This window comes from Vipera ursinii (assembly GCF_947247035.1).
Source record: "Vipera ursinii genome assembly, chromosome: 1".
Taxonomy (NCBI): domain Eukaryota; kingdom Metazoa; phylum Chordata; class Lepidosauria; order Squamata; family Viperidae; genus Vipera; species Vipera ursinii.
In genome coordinates this window covers 191,070,785-191,095,264 of record NC_139512.1, presented here as the reverse complement: position 1 = coordinate 191,095,264, position 24,480 = coordinate 191,070,785, and the positions used below count along the sequence as shown (strand labels likewise).

Genomic DNA, 24,480 nt, shown 5'->3' with positions numbered 1-24,480 from the left:
AATTTACTGAAATTAATCCCTCAAATTGAACATTTCAGAACAAGGGGTAAGACAGGGATCAGCAGACCTTCTGCGGACAGGGGTCTGCGCTTAATATTTCTTTGGAGAGGCAAGGCTACACTACATTGGCCAAAATACAAAACAGGCAGAGCTTTTGTGGCAGGGTTCTTTCTGATTTGTGCCATTCTTTGAATGTGTTTTTAAAACTTTGCCAAGCCCACTGTTCTTGTTTATTTCCCTTTAAAATGTCTGAAAACTATGTGAGCATTCTGGCAGCTGTGATCATAAAGGGCTTTTAAGAACTTCAAAAGACATGGCTGGGGACCACACCTTTATACTTGTTCCAAAAAGCATTTGCATGATGAGGACAATATGCACTGCATGTCATTTATCCTTGAGAAATATTGGTAAAGAAATATTTGCAGTGAATTATGAACATCTTTACTTAGACAATGGGTAGATGGAGCAGGTTCCAACCAAGGGTGGCATTTCCTGGGGAACGAGAAAACAATGAAATCATGGAACAGAACTGTCTGTATTCTACTGAAATTGGTATGATGGAGGGGGGGAGAAAGAGGTTGGTGAGACTTTAAAGACAGTACTGTAGAGATTAGTGACCTAGTTCCTCTATTTTCTAGCATAATACCCAATTAGCTTTGCTGGGAAGAGGCAAGTGTAGTTCTGTAAAAACTGTACAATTTTCTAACTGATAAAGGAAAACACCTCTCAAAAGGAGGGGAGCTTAAATGATTATGATGAAATTATGCTTATCCCACAAAATAATCTATATTTCCTTACACTATTTTGTTAAACAAGCAGTATGCTGCCCAGGCTTCTTTCTACACAGTAGAAAGTCTTCTATACAGTCTTCCAGAATGTTGTGATAGAATACAAACAACAACAAAAAAGGAATTAAGAGCATAATCCAGCCAAAACTGACTATATTTAATACTCATTTCTTTTAAGGAAATATAAATGAGGAGATTTAAGGACATAACTTTGCACTGAGAGCAATGGGCATGTATTCCAAGTATATATATGAACAAATATTAGCTAATATATATAGGATCACTGGAATAATTAATCAATAATTCATTTTCAGGATAAGGCACCATATCATACAAACAGCTCCAAGGAAGTAAAAAAGAGCAGACTCACAGATAAATGTTTTGGTTCACTATGGCTAGACTTAAAGACCCAGCTGTAGCTTCAGCAAATCCTGATCATACTATTTGTGAGTCACTTCCTTTTTTATTCCATAGCTGGTTTAACCTAGCAAAGAGGCTATGTAGGCATCAGAAGACTATGGGGAACCATTGTTCTATTGTGAAACACTAAAACATTATTTACAGTAGTTGCTAAGCATAACCCAAAACAAACAGTATTATCTGAGGCAGGGCTTTTCAACCTTTTCACCCATTGTACCACTTTTAGGATATAGCAACATCCGAGTACCACCAGTCACCTAGCAAGGTGTCAAAAACTTGATGACCAAAAAAAAAAAAAGGAAAAAAGTGATGAAGTACAGGTAGTCCTCGACTTACAACAGTTCACTTAGTGACTGTTCAAAGTTACAATGGCACTGGAAAAAGTGCCCCCCAAGCCACAGCCGAGCAAGACACCTGCCTGCCTGCACGGCGGCACTCTTCCTCCTGTCTGAGGTTTTCATTGTTGTGAGCATTTCTGTTGAGGATTGACAGTGGGGGCGGGGTGGGATGGGTGTTTGGTTTTTAATTCCCCCCCCTTGCTGGGTGGTTGCAGCAGGTTTTGGTCACTTCACATGACCCTGGGACACTGTGACCAGCATAAATATGAATCAGTTGCCAAACATCTGAATGTAAATCACAAGACCCTGGAAATGCTGCAACATTCCAGCTGATCAGCACTTCTTCTGGACTTAGAAGCACCAGGATCAGTGCAGAGCTCCAGCTGGAGCCTGGTGCTGATCCTGGCACTTCCACTGAGCCCTGACAGCCCTGCAGCTCCAGACATCTTTTGCTCAGGCTTGTGCAGTGCTGCCACCAGTTCAGCTCATTCCCCTCCCCTGCTACCACTTTTCTAGGATGGTCGCGTACCACCTGCCAGGTGTCAATGTACCACATGTGGTACCCGTACCACTGGTTGAAAAGCCCTGATCTGAGGGACACAAAATGTGCAATGCTGGTGCCCTGACAAACACTTGAGAATGATAATTGTTATCATCAGATCTACCAATTTTTATCACAGATCTCAAATCAACTGCAAGGGAGATTAAGAGAGATTAAGCTATAAAATACTTCCTTGCATGTACAAGAAATGTACCTTCATTTTACCATACAGACCAAAATGGTTTGTCAGAATTTCTTCAGCATTTTTTGCACATACTGTTGGAAGAAGTACACTACTGATGACAATGCACCATACATGACAATCCTATATTTTAGTCTTTGACTTTAATAAAATTACTTGTCCTTTGCAATAATTTCAGTAGAGCCCAGTCATATCAAAAGTTGCTCCCAGTTCCCATGAATCAGTCAATCTTTAGATTGTTCTTATTATTTTCAAATGTTCTATTAACATATTTGACTTTTATTTTAACTTTAACCTCTGATGTAAATAGAAGTCCTTGACAAGTAGTATGGGTGTGGGTGTATTTTATGTCATCCACTCCTACCCCAATCTAATGGAAATATAAGAACTGCTAGGGCTTCTGTTCTCTTCAAGATTAACCAAATATGAAACTGCTGGACTATTATTGGACAAATATTCTACAGGGGGGACAGACTTAAAACACGATTTCATTCTTCCTGGATAAACAGGGAAGTAGAATTTCTAAGTAATGCAGTGGTAGAGAAAGCTTGCTCATTAACCTCTTAAATATCTGTCTTTTTAAAAGGAACAATATTGTTTTCAGGCCAACTGGTGCCTATTATATAATTATATGGATATAATTAAGATTACATTTGATTTATATGGATCTTTAATAGCCTTCTGGGTTAGTCCAGTTCCTCATTTTGATTTAAAAATAAACTATGAGATTACAAAATTATCTCAACTAAGCACTACTTTTCTGAAAATTTCTTTGCCAAGTTTTGGTTCTTCATAATTTTGAGCAAAATATGAGACAATTCTTTTGCAAGCAGGGTGACATTCAAGTTCTCTTCTAGTTCTGGTGTTTGAGGGCTGCAGAAATGGTGGCAGCGATATACTATTGAACTAAATTCAAAAGGAAGGGGTACAGTAGAACACAAGCCATTATTGACTCACTAATGATTTCAACAGTGATTTGAGTTTTCATTAATACTGTACATCCTTTCAATAAAGTTCTATTTTTTTAAGCCAAGGAACTGTACTGAATCTATCATCTTGAATTTCTATCTTTTTTATTTCTCCTATTTCATTTCTTTCTGCTCTGAGAATTTCTTTAAAAAATTCAGTTGAAAGGACATATTGTTGAGTACTTAAATCAAACAAAAGCAAAAACATATTATGAAAATCATAGGTAACAGCACTGAGCTAAGAACATTAGATGTCTCCATTGACAATGGATAAATATATACGTTTGCATGATTCCCTATTAGTTTGCAGAGTTTGGATATCAGGATTATGATCAAAAGTATGTGTTTCTCTACACTTTGGGATAGTGCTCAAAAATGGCCAGCTCCTTTTTCTAACTGGCTGTGCCATGAACAGAATAGCCCAACAACGCATGATGGGATATAATGCAATATATTGTCTGAAATTTATAATCTACTTGTATTTTGTACAAAACAGTGAACTATCCATCTTTTTGGCTATTAGGAATATGGTTAAAGTGCCTCATTTTGGAAGACAGTTGAATTGGCTGGGCATTCTGATAACATTTTTGGCACTGTAACTGTTACAGATTGTTCTTTCATTCGTTTTATGTAAAGGTTTGTGCTTCCACTAAAATTATTGTTCAAGTTACAATTTTACAAACAAGGATATCAAACTACTTCATTTTAACTGAAGTATTTGTAAACTGTCCTGATAAAAGTGTTTATTTTAGAGATGAAAGTGAATTGTTTTCATCATGGATATCTTATTTCTTGCCAAGAAGGGAATAACCTTCTGTAACTCTGCAAGATACCGGACAGCCAGATGCCTTCCTTCATTATTGCTTATGTGCAGCATGAGTTTTCAGAAGCTCCGTAACATGGAAACCAGTCACTTATACATGCTGACTGTACAGCTACTGAAAGCAAAAACATTAGAGTCCAGTGATGAAAAACAGCTGACTTTCAACTGCGAACGCCTCTGGCAATGACTCTGATAAACCCATTGCTACTGTAAAAGAGGCTTAAAGCTCACTCATTTTTAAACACTATCAAAGTATGAGAATTGAAATGTTAGCAACCAAGGTGGGTTTGCCTGGGTAGGTTCCTGTCAAAACATCACGTCCATAGTCAGTATTATTTCTTTATGGAAGAAAAAAAAATGCTCCTTCTATATTATCAGTAGAAGAGTTAATGTTGTATCTCTGTCAAATCTTGCATTCTCCTTTTAGCTTTGTATTAAAATCACTTGAATTCTGCAATGAGCGTAATTACATAGATTTATTCTATTATCTTGCAGAATATTCTACTTTTGGTGGTTACAAAGGTGTTTTATATAGGAGGCTGAGCATTTGTCTTATTTTAGTCTTCTGACTTCTACAAAGTTCACATTGCTGGCAAACTGATAGTACATCATTTAAGCAGAACAATTGGGAATTTGCAACTTTTTGGTAATGGAATGGGAGATTCTTAATGTACAAATTGTGATTATAAGCTGCTACATTCTGGAGAGGGTCAATATCTACACGGGTATATGATATAATTATTACTATTACTGGTAGTATAATTATCAGTGGTGGTTATTTTATGAATGCAATTGCTTGTGATAGGACCTGTTGTAGCCCTTAATTAAGCCTAGCCTCTCCAACACACACACTTTAGCTACTTTTATGTACAGAGTCCACAGTATTTTGCATGATTTGCATGAGCCTAGAAATATGTTGACAGGGCATAACTTGGTGAGGCAAAGCCATTCATTATTTAAAACAAGGAACCAGAAACCATTCTTAGTCTCTAGATGGTGATAAGGTTACAGTTGAAAATTCTGCACTTTCAAGGTCTTTTAAAACAAATTTCAGATAACATACAATGATAAAACGAAACATCAAGCTTCTTTGATATAGAGAACAGGAAAGAGGAAGTAAAAGGAAAGCGGAAGAGAAATTAAAACTCTGCCACAGTATTGAAAAAGGGTTGACGCCTGTCATTTGGACAAATGATCGAACATTTCCATATAAGCCAACTCCTTCTTGGTAACAACAAATTTTCAGTAAACAGAAACTGTATTGAATAGAATGAGTTTTAAAACACAAAAAAGCTCACTTTATGTATCAGCAAATAAGGGTATAAATCAGGTAGTGCAGTATTGGAAAGGACGTTGAAGGCATCAGGTTAGGAATGTCTTACTCTCTTCCTGAACTACAGAAAGGTAACTAAGATATGCTATAGAGTACCTTCATAATCTGGGGAAGAACAATAAACATGAAGAAGCTCCAATTAACCATTGACTTGCCAGTGATTTCCAGAGCAATTAACCTGCTGCTTACGTGCATTAAGGTTCCACTGGTGACTGCTGGCATTATTTCAGCTCTTCCCATTTCACATACCATATATAGCATGGTGAACCAACACAAGAGATGGAAAGCTGGGAGAAGGAAGCTTTGCTGCCTAAAAAAAATAGCCTAGTGTTGCCTTTTCACTTCTTCAAATTCCTTGCACTTTAGCTGACACCTGAAATCAGTACTAAGACGTTTGGAGAAGTTGCTTGATTTCAAGAATAACAAAGTTATTTCAAGAAAAAACAAAATTGCCAGCAAGTATCTGTATTGCTGTCCCCCCCCCATTTATTCTTTAATAAGAGAGTGGGGATGCACACCAGAAGAAGGAACTACAATTAGGCTACAAAAGGCTGTTCTGTACCTCCGCCTCCAGGTTAGCATTGAATTTTAAAGTATGTAGCTAGTAATATAGATATTACCTGCGTTGCATCTTCCATCAAACCCCTGATCTTCTCCACCACATCTGTGCGTCTGTGTCGGCGGAGAGCGCTGATCAGCTGGGCAAGGCTAGCCTCAGAGCCCCTGATAGTCCAGTGCTGTAAAGCGGCATAAGCCCTTTCATGATCTGCAGAGTATCCATTGGCAAAAGCTGCCACCTCCCGCTCACTGGCATTGCACAGGAATTGGTAGATATCCTTCCACTGACTTCCAAGTTGGGCAGCTACCAATTTCAGAATATCAATGCCTGTTTAAGAGAAGAACTTCAGGTAAAGTCCAAAAATACGGAATACAAGCTTATCAAAAAGTTATCTTTATCTTATGGTAGGGATGCTTGGTCAAAGAAAATTTTGCAAATTACACACTAACCCTGTTCTGAATTAGAAGATTCACGGACACTTTTCATTTCTTATCCAACCCCCCACCCCCAAGGATAGTTACTCATCTAAAAATGCATGCAATGTTCTGGACCTTATTTGTAGTCTTGCTACAGTGAATACAGATGATAATTTTCAAAGGCAATTTTTAAAAACGGAACTTGGAAGCAATTTCAATTTCTCTGGAAATCCTCATTCAACTATCGTGATTTTAAAGGTTACATCAGAATTATGTATATTCATAAAATACGTTCTAATTGAGAAGAAAGAGATACCCATGTTTTCATTTATTTGTAAATAAATTTATATAATTATTTATTCTAGTACCTGGAAAAGAGCAATATAAGCAAATAGAAAATATAATAAAATAGCAAAATTGAGAGACTTAAACTATATCAAAGAACAGATTTTTGAAAAAAAAATTAAAATGCCTGTGTACATAAAAACAGCTTATTTCATGCAAGTTAAGAATGATGTAATAAACTGCATGAATTTTTTGTTACTTAAAGATTCCAGAGCATTTTCAAGAAAGTGTTTTTGAGTTCTTTGGATAATTGTCTGGTAATGCTAGCATACAGAACAGCTGAACTCTCAACAAGCCAATGAGATCTAAAAACAAAATAATTAAATTCCATCCTAGAATCTAACAATAAAACAAATAAAAACAATGGAATTGAATATGATGGAGTAAGACGAAGATATTCAAATTCCTAACTGGTTAGATAACAAATCTCAATCATGTCTTAGGCCAACCCAATTTACAGGATTGTTATTTAGATTGTAAAAAAAATCAACTAATTTATTTTAGAAGGAAGCTATTCATATCGTGCAACATTTAAATCTCAGGTAAAAAATGTACCATAATAAAATTATAATAAAATTAAAATGGCACAGTGTGGTTCAGCAACCAATATTCAAAATTCATGCAGATTTATTTTAAATTATAACAATATGCAAGTCAAATTTGCAGCATTTTAGTTTCAAAAGGTTTAATGTGACTTGTGCTGAACAAATTTCATGGATTTTGCACATTATCTCCCTTAATAAAAAGCAGATTAAAATGATCTGCTCTATTATTGTGTTTTATCATGCAAAGCAGCAGTATATAATGCTTTGTTGTGCCAAGAAGAAACTGCTTATGATACCAAATAAGAAAACAATGGTGGAAGCAATGGATATTAACGGAGTTGTATCCAACTGAGGTTTTTCCACTAAATGATTGGCATCAGTGCAACAGATTTCTTCTCAACATAAAGTCAAGCCTCACCCAAGTTGAACTCATGTAAATGTAGTTTTCTTGGCAGCAATATGGAAAAGGTTTGCCATTTCCTTCTTTCGAGATTTCTTTTCCTTTACTTCTCAGTCTACTCTATAGCATTGTGTGGCCCAAATTTTGCTTTAGACCACTGGAGTTGTCTGAAGATTTTAAGGTTGGGGAGAAATGAGCAAAAATTCCACTTGTATATTATTAGATGTTACTTCCACATGGACTTTGGTACAGGCAATGGTACTATTTATACCTCTTTTTGTTTCATTAGCAGAAAGGAATCTTAAATACTGTGTGTCCATAAGACTCTAAGACTGAATTGAGTAAACCCTCAATTCTAGGCAAGATGATATAAAAAATAAACTTTTAATTCCCTTTATCATTAAAGAAAACTACATTAATCACCTGCCATTAGAGTTACATAATGACTATTCTACAGAAAAGATTTTGAAATCATATCATGCAATTTCTATGGAAATAAGAATTGCATTTCTTATTTCTATTTTTCATTTCCCTATTAAAGAACTAGTTTGTTGTAGTGGTTAGGGTGCAAATCTAAAAAAGGTTAACTGTGAGATCTAGTTCCACCTTATGCTCAAATCCAGCCAGGTGACCTTGGGCCAGTCACTTTCTCTCTCAGCCCTAGGAAGGAGGCAATGGCAAACAACTTCTGAAATATTGCCAGGAAAACTGCAGACACTTCTACAGGCAGTTGCCAAGAATCTACACTGACTCAAAGGCAAACATAAAACAAAATAAAATCCATTAAGCCCTGTACTCAATTGAAGGCCACTGTTGTGTGAGTCAACCTTAGGGGAACTTTATCTGGGTTACAGATATCCAGATAATCACTACATGGCAGCAAAAAGAGTTAGAAAACTCTCACTCTATGTTGTCATCTAGCAATTATTTGGACTATCCTAGCCTAGATTTGGTAGCCAACATCTCTCTAAAAAGCTGTCAGACTACCTTATTCAGTGGGGTTTATTTTTTCCTTGTTTACATCTTTAGTTTTCAATGAAACTTACCCAACTAAAGTGCAGATTTAAATCAAGCAGGCTTATTTCCTCATTAGTGAAATTACCCAGAATTAAACCAGCAGGATGCCATTCATTTGGAATTGCAGCCAAACCATCAGAAAGGACTAAACTCCTTTGGAGAAAAAGAAGGGAATTCTCTGAAGTGGCAGCCAGAGTGAAGCAGTACTTGGAATTCAATAGGAGAGCACAAGGAAACTTAGTATTCTGAACAGATAATTCTTGTATCTCTCTGATCCAAGATGAGTTTGATTAACTTGCCATGAATCTATGTTGCTCATATTAAGCATGATGAATAGTATGTGGTGTGTTCACTCCTATGATATAATAGTCAATGTACAAGGTTTACTACATTTCCATTAAGCGCTGAAGATGCAGGATCAAACTGAAAATGGGATTTCCATTCATTTCTAAAGTAATATTCTATGTATACTAAGAATCCACAAGTTTTGGCTACCCCTGTGGTTTTCCAAAATGTTGTGGTAGCTACTAGCTCAATCCTTCCAAACTCCCCTTTGCATTGATCATACTTTTGTGAATATATAGCTAAGCTCTTCTCAGCAGCCTCTTGCAACATGGATAGTATATCCCTTCCATCCAGCAATCCTTCTCCCATACAAAACCTGCTCATTACTTATGAAGTACAGATTGCCTCGGTTTCTGTAAGGTGACCTTAAAGTTCAGTTTTGTTCCTGATCTTTGCAATGATTTCAAGGAGTGAATAATGAGGAGTGAACAATCTTGATATTTACTTTTGGCCCCATGCAGAAATTCTAATGCATTAAAGCCCAAAGCTTTATCAGCTCTTTCTTGATAAGTTCTTTAGGTTACTTAATTTCAGTCAAGTAAGTTTGCTGCGCTGTTACATGTTCCAGATGTAAATCAGAATGCACAAGGCAGTGCTAGACATGCCACGACTTTGGATTTTGTTCCTTAACAATTCAGGACTAAAAGTATAAATCATTTGAGGTGCTCTTGCATCTAACCAGTGTTCATATATAAAGAAATTATACAAAGTGATAAATCAACCTTTAAAAATGTTATGGTTATATATATTTTTCAATTTGTGCCACCCTAAACTGACTCCAAAGAAAAATACTCATGTTGGTAAAGGCTGCTGATTATTGTTCTTTCTCCTATACTTACAGAAGGTTTGAAAGCTTCACATATTTTATTAAAAAATAGCTCACAGTTGAAAGATTATTTTCTGCTGATATTGCCTAAAAGCAAGCCATAGAAGTAGTCACTAAAATAATATCTAGGATATTATTCGTTAAGCCAAAAGGAAAGATAGATTATAAAGTTTTACTGTTTATATGTCCATGTTTAAGGTCAGCATTTTAGTGTAGCATTTAGTGTCGGCATTTTAGAAATAGAATGAATCTTCAGAAATACAAGTATAATCCATAATGCTAACGTTTACATTTATCTATTTTCTTTCAGGTTTAGGATAGTCATCATGAAATCCTGCCCATCATTGACAGAAACTAATAATGCTAAAGAATTTCTTTCTGCTGCTGCTTCCCCTCAGCTCAAGAAGAAAAACAGGTTTCTCCCTTTCTTCACACCTCCTCATCAACAATTTCCCAAGTGTAAAGTGAGAACCTGGTTGTGTTTTCTTTCCATTCTCGTAGATCAGAATACTATCAAAACTTTGATTATTAAAATACAGTGACAGAATAATGATTACACATCAATACATTAGTACATTTACACAACCAATATCAAGAGTGTGGTCAGCACAGACCCCAAGAAGCTACTTGCTAAGGTAGGGAAAAGAAGTAAGTTGCTCCCTGTGATCTACCAGGGCTCTGATGCCATCTGGTAAACAGCCTGAGCCAGACGCTTACAGGCAGGATTGAGATAGCTAGAAATAAATGCCAGGAAGGCTATATTAAAAGACAATTTAAAGTAGCAGACTTTGGGGATATCCGAGGACTTAATTTTCTCACTTCATACAGCCTCCATTTCTCTAAACAAGACAGCAAGTGTTCAACCTCAAAGGCATGAGACTGAGGGACAATACAGCATTTGACTAAATTGAAAATTGACCCCTCCTGTTGTTCAGATCTTATATAGTGAAGTATAGGTCTTGGGGTCACTTGCAGTTACCCAACATATGAACCTCAAAGTATACAGAAATCTAGATAGACCATAAACACAAAGGAAGTCCGCTGTGTGAAGGTTTACTATACCTGTCAAAAGTATCTTTGTGACATCCATTTTCCTAAATATAGCTTTAAATTTCTTAAAATGGGAGGATCAAGGCATGATAGTCCATGTGAAAGATCACAAAGTTCCTTTCAATAAGCCAAGAAAAGTCTTGTTCAAGAACACTGGCTACCATCAGATCTCCCCAGACTTGAAATGATTTTATTGATAAAAATAACAGTGAAAACAGATACAATTTAAATAAACATGATCATATCAAACATGTGCTATGGAAATATGGAAAGGCAATGTCAACAAAAATAGCTCAGGGTAGCATAAAAGATGAACCGGAAAGAAAGAATGAAAAAGCAAAAAAGAGCATATAGGAAAAATGAAGCAAATAAAATACTTGAACTGAATTATGAACTGAGCTGAACCCAAGTTCAAAAAACTGAAATCTAAAAGATTGCTTCTTTTTTAATAATATGCTTTAAAAAGCCTATGATAGCAGAATGGAACAGACTGACACTTGAATTGATCCAAGAAGTCATAAAAGATGCCAGTGACCTTGAGTTCATGAATTGTCGACAGGAGGGCAGAACAGATTTAGGTTGTAATTGATCCAAGATTCTACAAGATCATGAAAAGCATCAGCAGAGAAGAGGCTTAAATTGAAAAACAGAACTTACATTCACAACTTCCATTTTGACAAACTTTTCACTAAACAATAGTCTAAGCGGACCAATTCTTAGGCTCTCTAGAAATGACCCAGATGTGCTTTCAGATGCTTTATTTTCAGATGGAAAAACCCATCAGCTGCAAAGAATCCACCAGCTTGCAAAGCACTTCTGATCACACTGTCAGCAATCCAATTTGTGCTCAATTTTTGCCTTTTAAGCAAAAATATTTTCACCAAAAATAACACTTCGTCTTTGGAAGGTGGACTTCTGCTTAACTTTATTTCGCTAATTGGGAGAAGTTGCCTGCTATTATTCTAAACTGTTTATTGAAAATCAAATAAAGGCAGGGGGAATGGTTTCTTAGGGGAATGCATATAGTAAAAAAAAAAACCTGCCCCGCCCCGTGTAGAAAGGTTTTAGTTTATCCATAGCACAATGTTGAGGATCCCCACGGTTGCATTTTCTGAAGAGAAAGGGGTTGCATTTTCTGAAGAGAAAGGCCGAGTGTCAATCAGAATGCAAATTCTGATCATTAAAAAGGGCAAAAACACACAGCGGGATGCACATTCAGAGGTACTGATTTAAGAGGACCATTTTTCTTTAAATATCACCTATCTGTATCAGACAGACAGGAAAACCTATTGAGAGAAACAACTTCAGTGCTGTAGTAAGTTCTTTGGGAAACTGATCTGTTATTAAGACTGCATAAGAGGATCTGCTGCCTGAGACAGGAGAAAGACCCCCTGCCTAGTGATGCTACTCACCCTCTGGACAGACACCTATGGAGACTAGTATATAGGCAGGCCCACAATACATAGCTCTGAGGAAGTCCAGTACTGTAGATCTAAGATAGTCAAACTTTTCAAGAGTTGCACTCATTTTGACCTCATTTTGCCTTTCTTTTGCTTTTAATCTTTTTTATTTTAACCCTAGTACATAAGCCATCTAGAATTACTGTACTCATTGAGCATCATAGAAACTGATAAATAAATAGGTACATACCAACACAATTCCTATGCAGCATATATCTTCCTAAATGATTGCTACAGTCTGCCTAATTGCCAAGTTACACAGTTTGGGACACTTTGAGGAGGCAATTTCTAACAGTTTTGTGCAGAATATGGAGTATCTGTTATGATCTCTATCGTAAATATAAAACAATACATTCTACGTTAGTCTATATCGCTATTTTGTAAGCTAACCAGAGTTGCTTTGTGAGTGAGAGGGGCAGCATATAAATATAACAAATAAATATGAAAAAGAAGGCCTGTGGCTCCTGAGATATAAGCTTTTACGTCAGAATAGTTATTTTTAAGAAGCTATGAGACCTGAGTGTTTTAAACTGGAATGGAGGTCTATTTTAGCTGAGAATGTACTTCTGTTTATAGAATTATAACTACTCACCGTGCCCATTGCAATAGTAGATCCATTTCTCCCGATGTTGGGTTGGGGTAGAAGATTTCTTCAAAACAGACCTTTCCACAATTGCACTGGGATCTTGCCTTGGTCCCTTTTTTAGAGTTCGTGAACTTTTGCGGACACTGCAAACAACAATAACCACAAGCACAAGCAGCAGTAGCAGGACAATCATCCATGGCAAATGTTCGTTGATATCGAAATGCTTATGCATAGCCTGTCTCGGGGGTCCTCTTTTAGGGGCTTTATATGGAATGCTGGATTTCACATTGCCACTCATTTCCAGTGCTGGCTGTAAGTTAAGATTGGAAGGGGTGTGTTTGTTATAATATAGCTGCTGGTGATTTATAGACTTAGAATAGTTCTCATTCTTCAAGGTTTCATTGTAAATGTCTGTTGGCTCCATCATGTCAGCATATGTGCTTGGGGGAGGAGTGGTGGTGAAGTTGGAAGAGGAAGCATTCACACCTGCAAAACACATACAGTATCAAAAATTAATCAGCAAACATACAACCTATCAGCCAGACTTTCCATGACTGGAAGTTAAGTTTAGAAGTCAAAGTGATCTAAAAGACTGGGAATTATAAGAGCTGAAATCCAACCTGTCTGGAAAGCCCTTGTTGGGGAAGTCTGCTAGGAGCTATTAATACAGCTCTGACTGAGAATGACCTCTAAGAGCACTTAATTTAGAAAGAAGTAACTGGCTCAAGAGTGTACAATGAAGTGACCTCCCTATTTGGTGGGGACTCCACATCCCACAATCCCATGAGGAAAAAAATGCTGATAGCTGATGAAATTCCAAACATTTAGAAGGCATCAGGTTGTTTACTCCAATGTAGCTCATGAAGTGTATATGCAGATGTTGCAAAACATAGTGTCAACGCTGCTAACATTGGATGTTCCCGCTTTGACAACTGATGAAAATACAGCCATTTTCTCTATTCCTTTAACATGTTTTTTCTTACTTTAGAAATTAGGTGCAGCAGGGGGTTGGTGGTGGTGGAATGTAAGCTCAGCTAGCCATAACATAAAAGCTGTGGTGGGAACCCAAGGACAAGCTGATAATGTTTTGGTGGGCTGTGGAGCTAAGGAAAAAGCCCCCCCCCTTAAGCTAATTGGGGAATTTGATTTATGACAGTTTATTGGGGCGGGAATTGCACTTTCTTACTTGGTATCAGGGGGAGGGGAATTTTGTTTTGGGGTTCAACTATGTAGTGACGATACTGTGTTTCCTGAATAAAAAGATTCTTTAAGGAAAACAATGCCTCAAAGTTCTTTTGAAGGGTTTCATCTATTGGAACCTTGACACCTAGTTGCTGAGCATAGTTCTTAAGCTGCAAGTCCTCAATTGATGAAAAACATTTTGTAATAGATGCTCATTTTAAACCAAGTTTAATACTATAATTTCAAAGGAGAAAAATACTAACAATGAAAGATTTAGTAAAGCTAGTGGGCTAGGATGCAAGTGTTATTATTTATTACATATTTTAAATAAGCAAAAGAAGGACGAAACACTATACAAATTAATCAGTTTAATTGTTGGCAGAAGAACTCACTTGGCATCTAACTGTGCATTCTTATACACATCTACTTAAGATCTATCAAGTTTAAGAAATATAATTCTGTATCAGGTCAATAAAGTGATGCAACTTAAAACTCTTTTATCTCTCTCTCTCCCTACAGGATAGTTGGCCCCTCCATGTCCCCATTAACCACACGCTGGTCAAATAACTGCTGTCCTAATATACCAGGGGTGTCAAACTCAATTTCATTGAGGGCCGCATCAGCATTGCAGTTGCCCTCAGGGGGCCGGGTGGGTATGGCCAGGGTGGGCGTGGCCTACTGGGTGGGCATGGCCTACTAGGTGGGCGTGGCCTACTGGGTGGGCATGGCTAGAGTGCGTATGGCCTACTGGGTGGGCGTGGCCAGCTTTACATCATTCACATCAAGGGTGCCTATGGGGGCCCAGGCAGGAGTGGGCCAGATCTGAGGGTCTCTGGCAGAAGGAGGGTCTCTGGGCCAGGGCCAAGGCAGTGGGGGCCGTTCCCTCACTGTTTTCAGGGTGGCTTCGTGGGCCACATGAAACCACTTCGCGGGCCGGATCTGGCCCCCGGGCCTTGTGTTTGACATGTCTGTAATATACTGTATTTGCAGAGGAATTATGCTGTGGCTGAATCAGGCTATTACAGAGCTGCAGAAAAGGGATCTAACATAATGTTAAAGTAGAAGCCCAACAGATCTTTTACAGAAAGGAAGGGAACTCCAAACTGGAGCATCACCAGCTTATTATTTCAAAAGAGCATTTCATATTCATCACTATTTCCCATGTTCCAGCAGAAAATGCTTCCCAGTGCTTGGCACCTACCTTTGGTAAGAAAAGTAGCTGAAGAAACTTTGTAGTGCTTTTCATCTACTTCTGGACTTGACAAAAGCCCAGCTGCATTCTGGGAAATTGACTGAAATCCACAGATGTTGTCTGTCATTTTTGTCCCTGGTTTTATCACCACCATGTTTAGTTGTGAACAGTTAGTAAAGGATTTGCATTTCAGCACACTGGAAGGCACAGCAGAGAAAGTATCACGAGGGCATGGTTTGCACCTGATGTCTTCAGTTTCAGTTCCTTTTTTCTTTAAGCCCCATCCAATGGGGCACACTTTGTAAGGGATACAAGTGTCTCCGTGTAAAAATTTACCAGGTGGGCAGGAGCATTCACGGTCGGTCTGAGCAGTGCAAGGTGTCTTCTCAATCATTGATCGCTTGCAGGGCTTTCTACATGGATGGCATTCTTCTATACCGTTTTCGTGCTTCGTGAAGGTCCCATTAGCACAAGAGCTGCATTCCCTTAAGGTCGTCTTGGTACAGTGCTTAGACACGTAAGTTCCTGCAGGACACTTGTGGCAAGTCAGATGTGTGTTAGTGGCACGATCATGATGGGTGTACATACTGATGGTATGCTGTTCAGATGACAACTCAGACTGAGCATCCACAGTGCCCAGGAACATAAATCCCTGAAAAATATACATAAATGGAAGTCAAATACAACCTGCAAGGCAAATTACAGCAAATGGTATCGGCTTTACTGTAAGTATAATCCAAATACATACTCAACTCTGTTTTGCAGAGGCTATTTGAACATTTATCTCTTGGAATCTTGGAAGTCTTTTTGCCTTTCTCTTAATTTCAGCAAGTGATGATAAACTGAATTAAAATGTGGCATACAGAATGGATTTCAGTGGTGAAATCTGACACATATATTCATGTTTATAAGAGAGATAAACATACATTGATAAATTTATAAACATAAATTTCAGATGACAAAACTCTCAAGCCACTCCCCTTCTCACAAAGCAGGATAATATAGGAAGGGACATTTCTTAAGAATCTAGGTTTCAAAACTGGCATTCTTGGAGGAGATTCAGAATCTAACTTGCAGTCCAGGTAGCTCATTTCCACTTGACACCTTTACAATACTGACAACAGAAGAGCACATTTCAGTAAAAAACAAGAAAGCTTGACGTAGAATGGATGACCAATTTATTTCTCTTTTTAAGTCTTCAATTCACCATTTGACTTTTTGAGAAAGGAATTTTCTATTGCAATAGAAGACTATGATTGACATGAGAGATGGTTTAATCTAGCTTCCGGATGAGATTTAAGGTGCTGGTACTTACCTTTAAAGCCCTACATGGCTTAGGCCCGGGATACTTGCAGGACCATCTGCTGCCGGAAACAACTTCCCATCGCCCAGTGCGCTCACACAGAGAGGGCCTCGTCAGGGTGCCGTCGGCTAAACAATGTCGGGGAGGGCCTTCTCTGTGGGAGCGCCAGCCCTATGGAACCAACTCCCCCTTGAGCTTCGGATGGCCCCGGATCTCTGGTCCTTTCGCCGCGGCCTCAAAACACTCGTTTTCCATCAGGCTGGCCTAGACTGACAGGGATTTTAATTATGTTTTTAATTTTTAACTTAATTTTAATTTTAATTTATTCTACTGGGGCTATTAATTTAATTTCTTTTTAACTTTTGTATTATTGTATTTTATTGTTGTTAGCTGCCCTGAGTCCTTCGGGAGATAGGGCGGCATATAAGTCCCAATAATAAATAAATAAATAAATAAATAAATAAATAAATAAATAAATAAATAAATAAATAAATAAATAAATGGTCACTATCTGAGGCAGTTGCTAAATGAGGACACTCTGCATTGTGTTAAGCCCAAAACAGTTTACTTGTAGTGAAAGCATGATATATATAAATATGAACACATTATGGTTTATTTCTTTTTAATAATTGATTGGCTGTTGGCTTATTTATTGTAAGGATGAGCATGATGTGTGAACAGCCATCATTTCTAGTACATTCCTGGTTTCCTCTGTACCCTACTTAAACTTTCTAATCTACAGCAACCTAAAGACAAACAAATGGTTAAGACAGAGGAAAAACAAAGCAGGAATTATACAACCAGGCAATCATTCATCTGTGTATCTGTAGGATTCTGGCATGTTCATCAAAGCATAATTAAAACAATGGCTTAGCATACAATGGCAGTATTTGCACGCTATGCAATGCCAAGAATTGCTTTGACAAGTATCTGTTGAGAAAATCAGTTTATCGTGTTTCAGGCATAACAAGATAGGATTTATAAGCAACAAATCATAACTTCATATTACATTTGTTGGCAAAAGGTAAATTAAGTTTTTTCATGGAATGAATTTGCACATCAGGTTAAAATAAATGATAATTTGGATGAAAGTAAATCATGCACCATGCCAGTGCAAATCAACTCCTCACTATAAGAACAAGGACCTTGACTGGCTAGATCACAAGGCCACAAGATTCCTAAAAATCCATGCCATCATTGACAATATAAAAAGATAGAGCAAGTACACATACAAAATAAACAATGGGTAATAACTTAATTTTTAATAGAATAATTTTTATATTATGTTCGGGGGCTAGTGAGTAACTTGCAAAAAACTGAAAATGCCAATATTTTCCAACTGTTAATTTCTTAACATTTAAACATTTTTGATACTTGAAATTGTCTTGAAAAATAAGCTTTAAAATCAGTGAACACCTATTAATAATGCTGCTTAAGTTTTAAGGAAGCTTAATATTTGCTAATACTAGTTGGACTGCTTACGTATGACTCAAAGGATGGAATTCTCCTTTCCTTTTCATTGCTCAGATTTATTTTTAAGAAAGCCCTTGAAATAGCTCAAAATAAGCTACTGTGTTAATAAAAAAAAGTAATGTATCCGTGGCGAGTTATTAAATCAGGAAGGTAAAGACGTTACAGACAAAATGGAGGGAAGCTAGTTGGGTAGATGAGTTGCTAAACAATAGCTAGGTCAACGGGTCAACACATAGGAATGAAAATTAAGGGCAGCTGGCACCCTTTATTACTGGGGCAGTCTGAGAAGTTTAGATCTGAATGAAACTCTCAGCCTTCTGTTAGTATAAAAAGCACAGAAGGTGTATTTAGCATTCTTGTGTTTAAGACTGAGGTAACAAGGGATCAGTGGAATTACAAATGGGACCAATTGATTCTACTGAGTACCAGGTCTGGTCTCTTCAAATATTTAACACTCTCTTAACTAGTTCATCCACTTACTGGGAAGGGAGGAATATAACTTCCATTAGAAATATTAATGGTTTATGCTGTTTAATATTATGTATGCATATAAATATATAACAGCTACATAAATTACAGTACTATTTTTCTTAAAACTTATTTTTGTTATTTATTTATTCCCTTGGGGTTTGCCTTTTTATGTTATGATGTGAAATAGCTACGCCATCCAGATTTTATAAAAAATGAACCTGAGGTAGCAAACAAGAAGTAGAGAATTAGCAGACATCATGGGCCTTCCCCTTCTTGCTTTTTCATGGAGATGCTTGCACATCAGATTTCTAGGCTGTAGATTCTGGTTATTATAAACAGGGGGAAGTTACATTTGTCAGGATAATAATCAGTTCCACTTATCTGATTAGAGGTTTTATCTTCGAAGGCTAAATAGAATGTTCTATTTACCCTCTTCCATTAACTGTACAACGCACATGTGTACCAAAAGTACACATACAGATTAAGTGAAACCTGGCTTAATAGCAGTAACTGTGAGAGGGATCCTGGAGTCCTAATCAATTAAATATAAGCCACACTTTGTAACTGCAGCCAAAAAAGTCAATGCAAACCTAAATTGCATTAACAGAGGGATCGAATCAAGATCCTGTGAAGCACTAGTACCAGTCTATAAAGCCTTAGTAAGGCCACATCTAAAATACTGCATCCAGTTTTGGTCACCGGACTATAAAAAAGATGTTAAGACTCTAGAAAAAGTGCAAAGAAGAGCAATGAAGATGATTAGGGGTATGGAGGCTAAAACCTGAAAAATGGTTGCAAGAACTGGGCATGGCTAGTGTAGTCAAGAGAAGGACCAGGGGTGACATGATAGCAAAGTTCCAGTATTTGAAGGGCTGTCACAGAGCGGAGGGGGACAATCTATTTTCCAAAACACCAGAAGGCCAGACAAGGAATAATGGATGGAAACTTATCGAGAAGAGATTCAACCTAGAAATAAGGAGAGATTTTCCTTATTTTCACCTTCATTTGTGAGCGATTTTCTGACAATGAGAACAATCAGCCAGTGGAACGGCTTGCCTTTCGACATTGTGGGGGCTTCAGCACTGGAGGCTTTCAAAAAGAGATTGGATAGCCACTTGGCAGAAATAGTATAGGGTCTCCTGCTTGAGCAGGGGGTTGGACTAGATGACCTATAAGGTCCCTTCCAATTCTGTATTCTCTAAACTGGAACTGTTTCAAGTGACGCAGGCTTTAAAATCCTCTCCTTCTAATTTGACACAGAGGGTTAGGACGCTGAGCTTGTCGATCAGAAGGTCGGCAGTTTGGCGGGTCGAATTCCAAGTACCGCGTAACAGAGTGAGCGCCTGTTACTCGTCCCAGCTTCTGCCAACTTAGCAGTTCGAAAGCACGTAAAAATGCAAGTAGAAAAATAGGGACCACTACGGTGGGAAGGTAACAGCGTTCCGTGCGCCTTTGGCGTCTAGTCATGCCGGCCACATGACCACAGAGACGTCCTCGGACAAGTGCTGGCTCTTCGGCTTTGAAACGGAGATGAGCACCGGCCCCTAGAGTTGGAAACGACTAGCACGCATGTGTGGGGGAACCTTTACCTTTTTACAGATTGAAGGAAGCACTGAAGTATAGGTAGGCCTTGTTTAATTAACTGCCAAATTTTGTGACTGTTTGCAATTATGACAGTAATGAAAAAGTAACTATGACCAATCCTTACTCACACTCACAATCTTAAGATCTGTACACCAAAGGAAAGTTGAAGTATGATAAGTACAGTCATGATTTCATTTAGTGAGCACTCCACTTAATAACCAAGTGGCCAGTTCTAATTATGGTCACTAAATGAATGTTATCTGTATTCTAAAAACACCTGCAAGATGTAACAGAAAATGCAAGTGTAATTCTGACTATAGGCAGTAAAGGTCAGGGAAGGATGTATTAGTATGTAAAAAAAATATTTATAAAAGGCAATAAGTGAATCCTAAACCTAACTCGAGAATAATCTAATCTGGGTCAAAATAGGCCCAATCTGATGGGTCTTCCTGGAAGTCATTCTGCTGCAACCCACAGCAATTATGTCTACAAAAGAAAGTGGCTCCCTTTAACTGAATTATTATCATTTTTTAAAAAATCATTATTCTCAAAGCACTAAACACTCCTTGAAGAAGCAAAGAATTAAGCTTTCCATTGATGTTGTTGAAGTACCGTTGGCTATAAAAATAATCTCAAAGGATTAATACTGCACCAAACCCCAAATGCTAGCCAAATTCAGCTGTTATAAAGGGAATCAAATTCACAAGGCCTCCAAATGAAAAACAAACTTCATGTCCTTGAAAAATGCTGAATGTACAGCACCATAGCAACAGTACAGTTCGCATCCAAGTAGCTATGCAACTATACCAATCTCTGTGGATCTCCTGAGGTCAGGTAGAAAAATGCCCACTTTGACAACATAGAAGAGGAGAAACATGTCATTATCACCTTAATCATATAGTTCTCCTACAGGCAATATGATGATCACTTTACTATTGTTCAGAGATAAGAAATGAGCCAAAGAATCCTACTCTTTTCTCCCATTATGTCATTGTTAACTCTAAACAATCCTTGTGCAGGCATGGACCAGTCCGATACATTTTGTTAATCTATAATCTGGTTTGTCCACTCTTGTTTCAGCTTCCAAATGTAAAACCTCTGGTCCCAGCACACATCATGCTCTCTAAAGCCTTGGCTATGGTTTCAGATCCTCATTTGGATTTGCTACCAAACTGTGATTTTGAATATGAGAGAAAGATGAAACTAATGCATACCAAGCAATCAAATTATTTGGCTCTTAACAATTATATTTCACTGATATACATAAATCTGCCCAGGCCTTTCCCATATTTTGCCAGCTATTCAAAAATTGTGTCCCTCCAGCCTCAAGTGTTATATAAGAATCATATCAAGAAATCAAACTGTGGTTTACAAAAAAAAATGAATTTGCTAAATTATTCCTTATCTTCCTAAAGAACTCATTACGGCTTTGTGTTATGTTTGAAATAAGTTTTGGCATTTTAGATCAGTATTGGGAAAACATTCCTGCATCTAGCAAACAACAAAATGCCCAGATTCTAAATGGCCTCTAACAAGCCTAGTAAATAAAAAGACAATTTCCTACGTTCCAGATGTTGCAACAGAATTAATGCTGATAAAAAGGGCTAAGTAAGACTTCAACAAATGTTTTGTAACAGTCTTCCAAGAACTTCTGTTTAAATTAACCCAATGTTATTATGACATGCAAGATGAAAAACTGAAGGCAACATAGTATCTACTGAGAGATCTGAGGAAGACCATTTGTATAACAACACAATGTCTTAAAGATGATGGTTAGAAAATTGCAGGTAAATATATGTGTGACTCCTATATGGCACTTTTGTATTGGCATGGACCCCTACTTAATATTCCTCAGCACGACAGCAAATCCTCACAGCCATGAAGGTCATTAGGTGCCTTACTATAGCCAATTTCAGAGGATTACTCAAGAATAAAACTGGGGAACAGGCAAATTACACTTTTGCCTTCCTTGAAGACAGCAAATATAAATGTAATAAATAAATTCAAGAAAAGCAGTATATTGGCACAGCAAGAATACATTCAAATTTTGAATGCTTTGATTACCAGGTAGTTGATGGCATGATCTAGAACCCTGCTAATATTTTATTTTTAATGAAAAGCAGCATTGGAAGCAAAGAGAAACTAAAGAACAGCAGTTCAGTCCCTTAATATCTCCCCCACCCCCACCCCAAATAGGCCAAAAACTAAACAATGTGCTTGTCCACCCCTGGTCTCCTGATGGCAACAAAGCAACAGTGGCTGTGGCAGAACCCTTCCTTTCATAACCTCAGCTTTTCACACTTTTTCTCTGGGTGTCTGCCCCGAGGCACACCAGAAGAGAACATTTTGCAAAGCCAGTGTTATAATCCACGATACGTGGAAAGCATTAACTAATCTCTGGTTTAGGACTACAGTTTGGGTCAAAGATACATAGGGGCATCCTATGTTTGGCACCAGAGAGTTCAGAACTCTTCCATGGCAATCTTCCTCTTCTCCAGTTCTCCCATTAACTACCTCTCTCTAATCCAAGAATGGGGATGTTTTCCATAAAAGTGTAAAGGCAGCCTATGGAAACTTCTCCCTATCAGCCAGGATAGGGAGACTCTCGTCTATCCTAGGCTCGTGGATCCCCACCCCCCACCCCCAACACACACGCACAAACAAACAGCCTTCGGGAAGAGTTGAGCAGTTCCCAGTTGGGAAAAGGGTGATTCATAGGTTTCCCTGCTGCAGTGGCACTAGTCCATGACTTAGCAAACTGAAACGTCTCTCCCCCCCAGTCTGGTTGCGGGAATCCTTTGGCAGAGGAAGAAATTAGACCCTGGAGGTATCTTCGCCCACGAACTTTGGAAGGAAGCCCAGCCCAGGGCTAACCCACTGCCTTTTCCTGAACGTGTGGGATGAGCAGCCGGCTTTGTCAGGCTGACCCAAGCGAGCCTTCAAGCTTGGATAAACGATCGCTCTCTCTTTTGAAGGCCACTTGAGGTTAACCGGCAAAAAACGCCTCTGACCGTAGGCTGGTTGCGACCAGCTTCGCCTCAGCTCTGGACGGAAGGCTCGAGGCTTCGGAAGCAAAAGGGGGCTCGCTTCTCCATAGCAGGGAGAGCTCAGGGCGCAGCTTCCCGAGCAACAGCATTGCGGAGGGACTCGCTCCCCGGCTGCTTCCCGCCGCCCGCCGCCCCCAAATCCTCTACCCCTCTACCGCAATAGGGAAGCTCCGGAGACGCTCGCTTCTTCCTTTCTCTCGCCCGCATCCCTGCCACGGCGACTCACCAGGAGAAGGCTGGAGACCAACGCGGCTCCTCGGCTGGCCTTGCGGAAGGCGGCGGCGGCGGCGGCGGAAGCCCCCATGGCCGGCGCTGGCTGCGGGGAAAGATGCTTTCTGCGCGGGCGGAGGCCCTTACGGAGCCATGGAGGCCGAGAGCCGAGAAGGGCGCGCCTTGCCCACCGCCGGAAGAGCTGCCCATCTAGCAGCCCCGCTGCCCCATTGCCGGGCAGGGGATGGGCAAGGGACGAGCCGGGAAAGGGCAGGGCGGGGAAGGAAAGGGGGCTGGCGGGGGGTTTAGCCAAGGGCAGCCCCCCGGGCGGCAGAGACGGCTGGCCGCACCGGGCTCCGGGGCCAGCCGTGCGGCAATTCAGCGTTAGGAGCCAAACGACACGGAAGGAGGACCGCGCTCAGCAGGGACAGCGGCCGGCTTCCCATAGCGACTCGGGGCGGCGGGAGATCCCACTCCCACCTACCTCGCTTCCTAGCCTGTTTCAAATGGCCAGAAGGGCGGGGAAACGTCTGTGCCCAAGGCAGCCGGTGGGCGGGAAGAGAGGCGGTGAGAGCGCACATGGGCCGAGGAGGAGAGGCGGGGCTTCCTTTTGTTACATCATCTTTTCGGAAAGACTGACCCGCCCCGTCCCGCCCAGTTCAGCCGAGAAACCTTTCGTCGGACTCGAAACTCCCGTAAGAAGAGTAATGTACTTCATCTCCTTTCCGAGACCAGAGTCTGGCAACTGCCTGAGCTCATCCCCGAAGGGCCGTTGGGTCAGACGCGATTAACTCGATTCTACAGGAATCGGGCTCTCCCTGGTGTATCAGATTTGGGGGAGACCCTATAAATCGGCCTTATATGGTAAGGATGGGGCATCGTCTTAATTTTTGGCAGCAAAACAGGCTATATGTTAGACTACAGTTTCCATCTTCCTTGATAGTGACCTCAGCAGGCTGGAGTTGATCACAACTGAACAATCTCTAGAGAGAGCCCACGTCTGTTCCAGAACCATGGACAGTCCCTTCTTTCTTTCTCTGAAAGAGAGAGAAAGAG

General features: G+C 39.3%; 1 protein-coding gene across 1 annotated transcript in view; it reads right to left on the bottom strand.

Annotated features, from left to right (window-relative positions):
- Positions 1–23,908, bottom strand: part of TNFRSF21 (TNF receptor superfamily member 21) — a 37,369-nt gene extending 13,461 nt beyond the window's left edge. Inside the window, exons 1-4 of the mRNA XM_083350288.1 lie at positions 23,441–23,908; positions 15,346–15,988; positions 12,969–13,448; positions 6,034–6,299 (exon numbers count right to left, since the gene is read on the bottom strand). Coding sequence (XP_083206414.1) covers positions 6,034–6,299; positions 12,969–13,448; positions 15,346–15,988; positions 23,441–23,518 — 1,467 coding nt within the window. The 5' untranslated portion in view covers positions 23,519–23,908. The remainder of the gene's footprint in view (positions 1–6,033; positions 6,300–12,968; positions 13,449–15,345; positions 15,989–23,440) is intronic.
- Between the last annotated feature and the right edge of the window lie 572 nt (positions 23,909–24,480).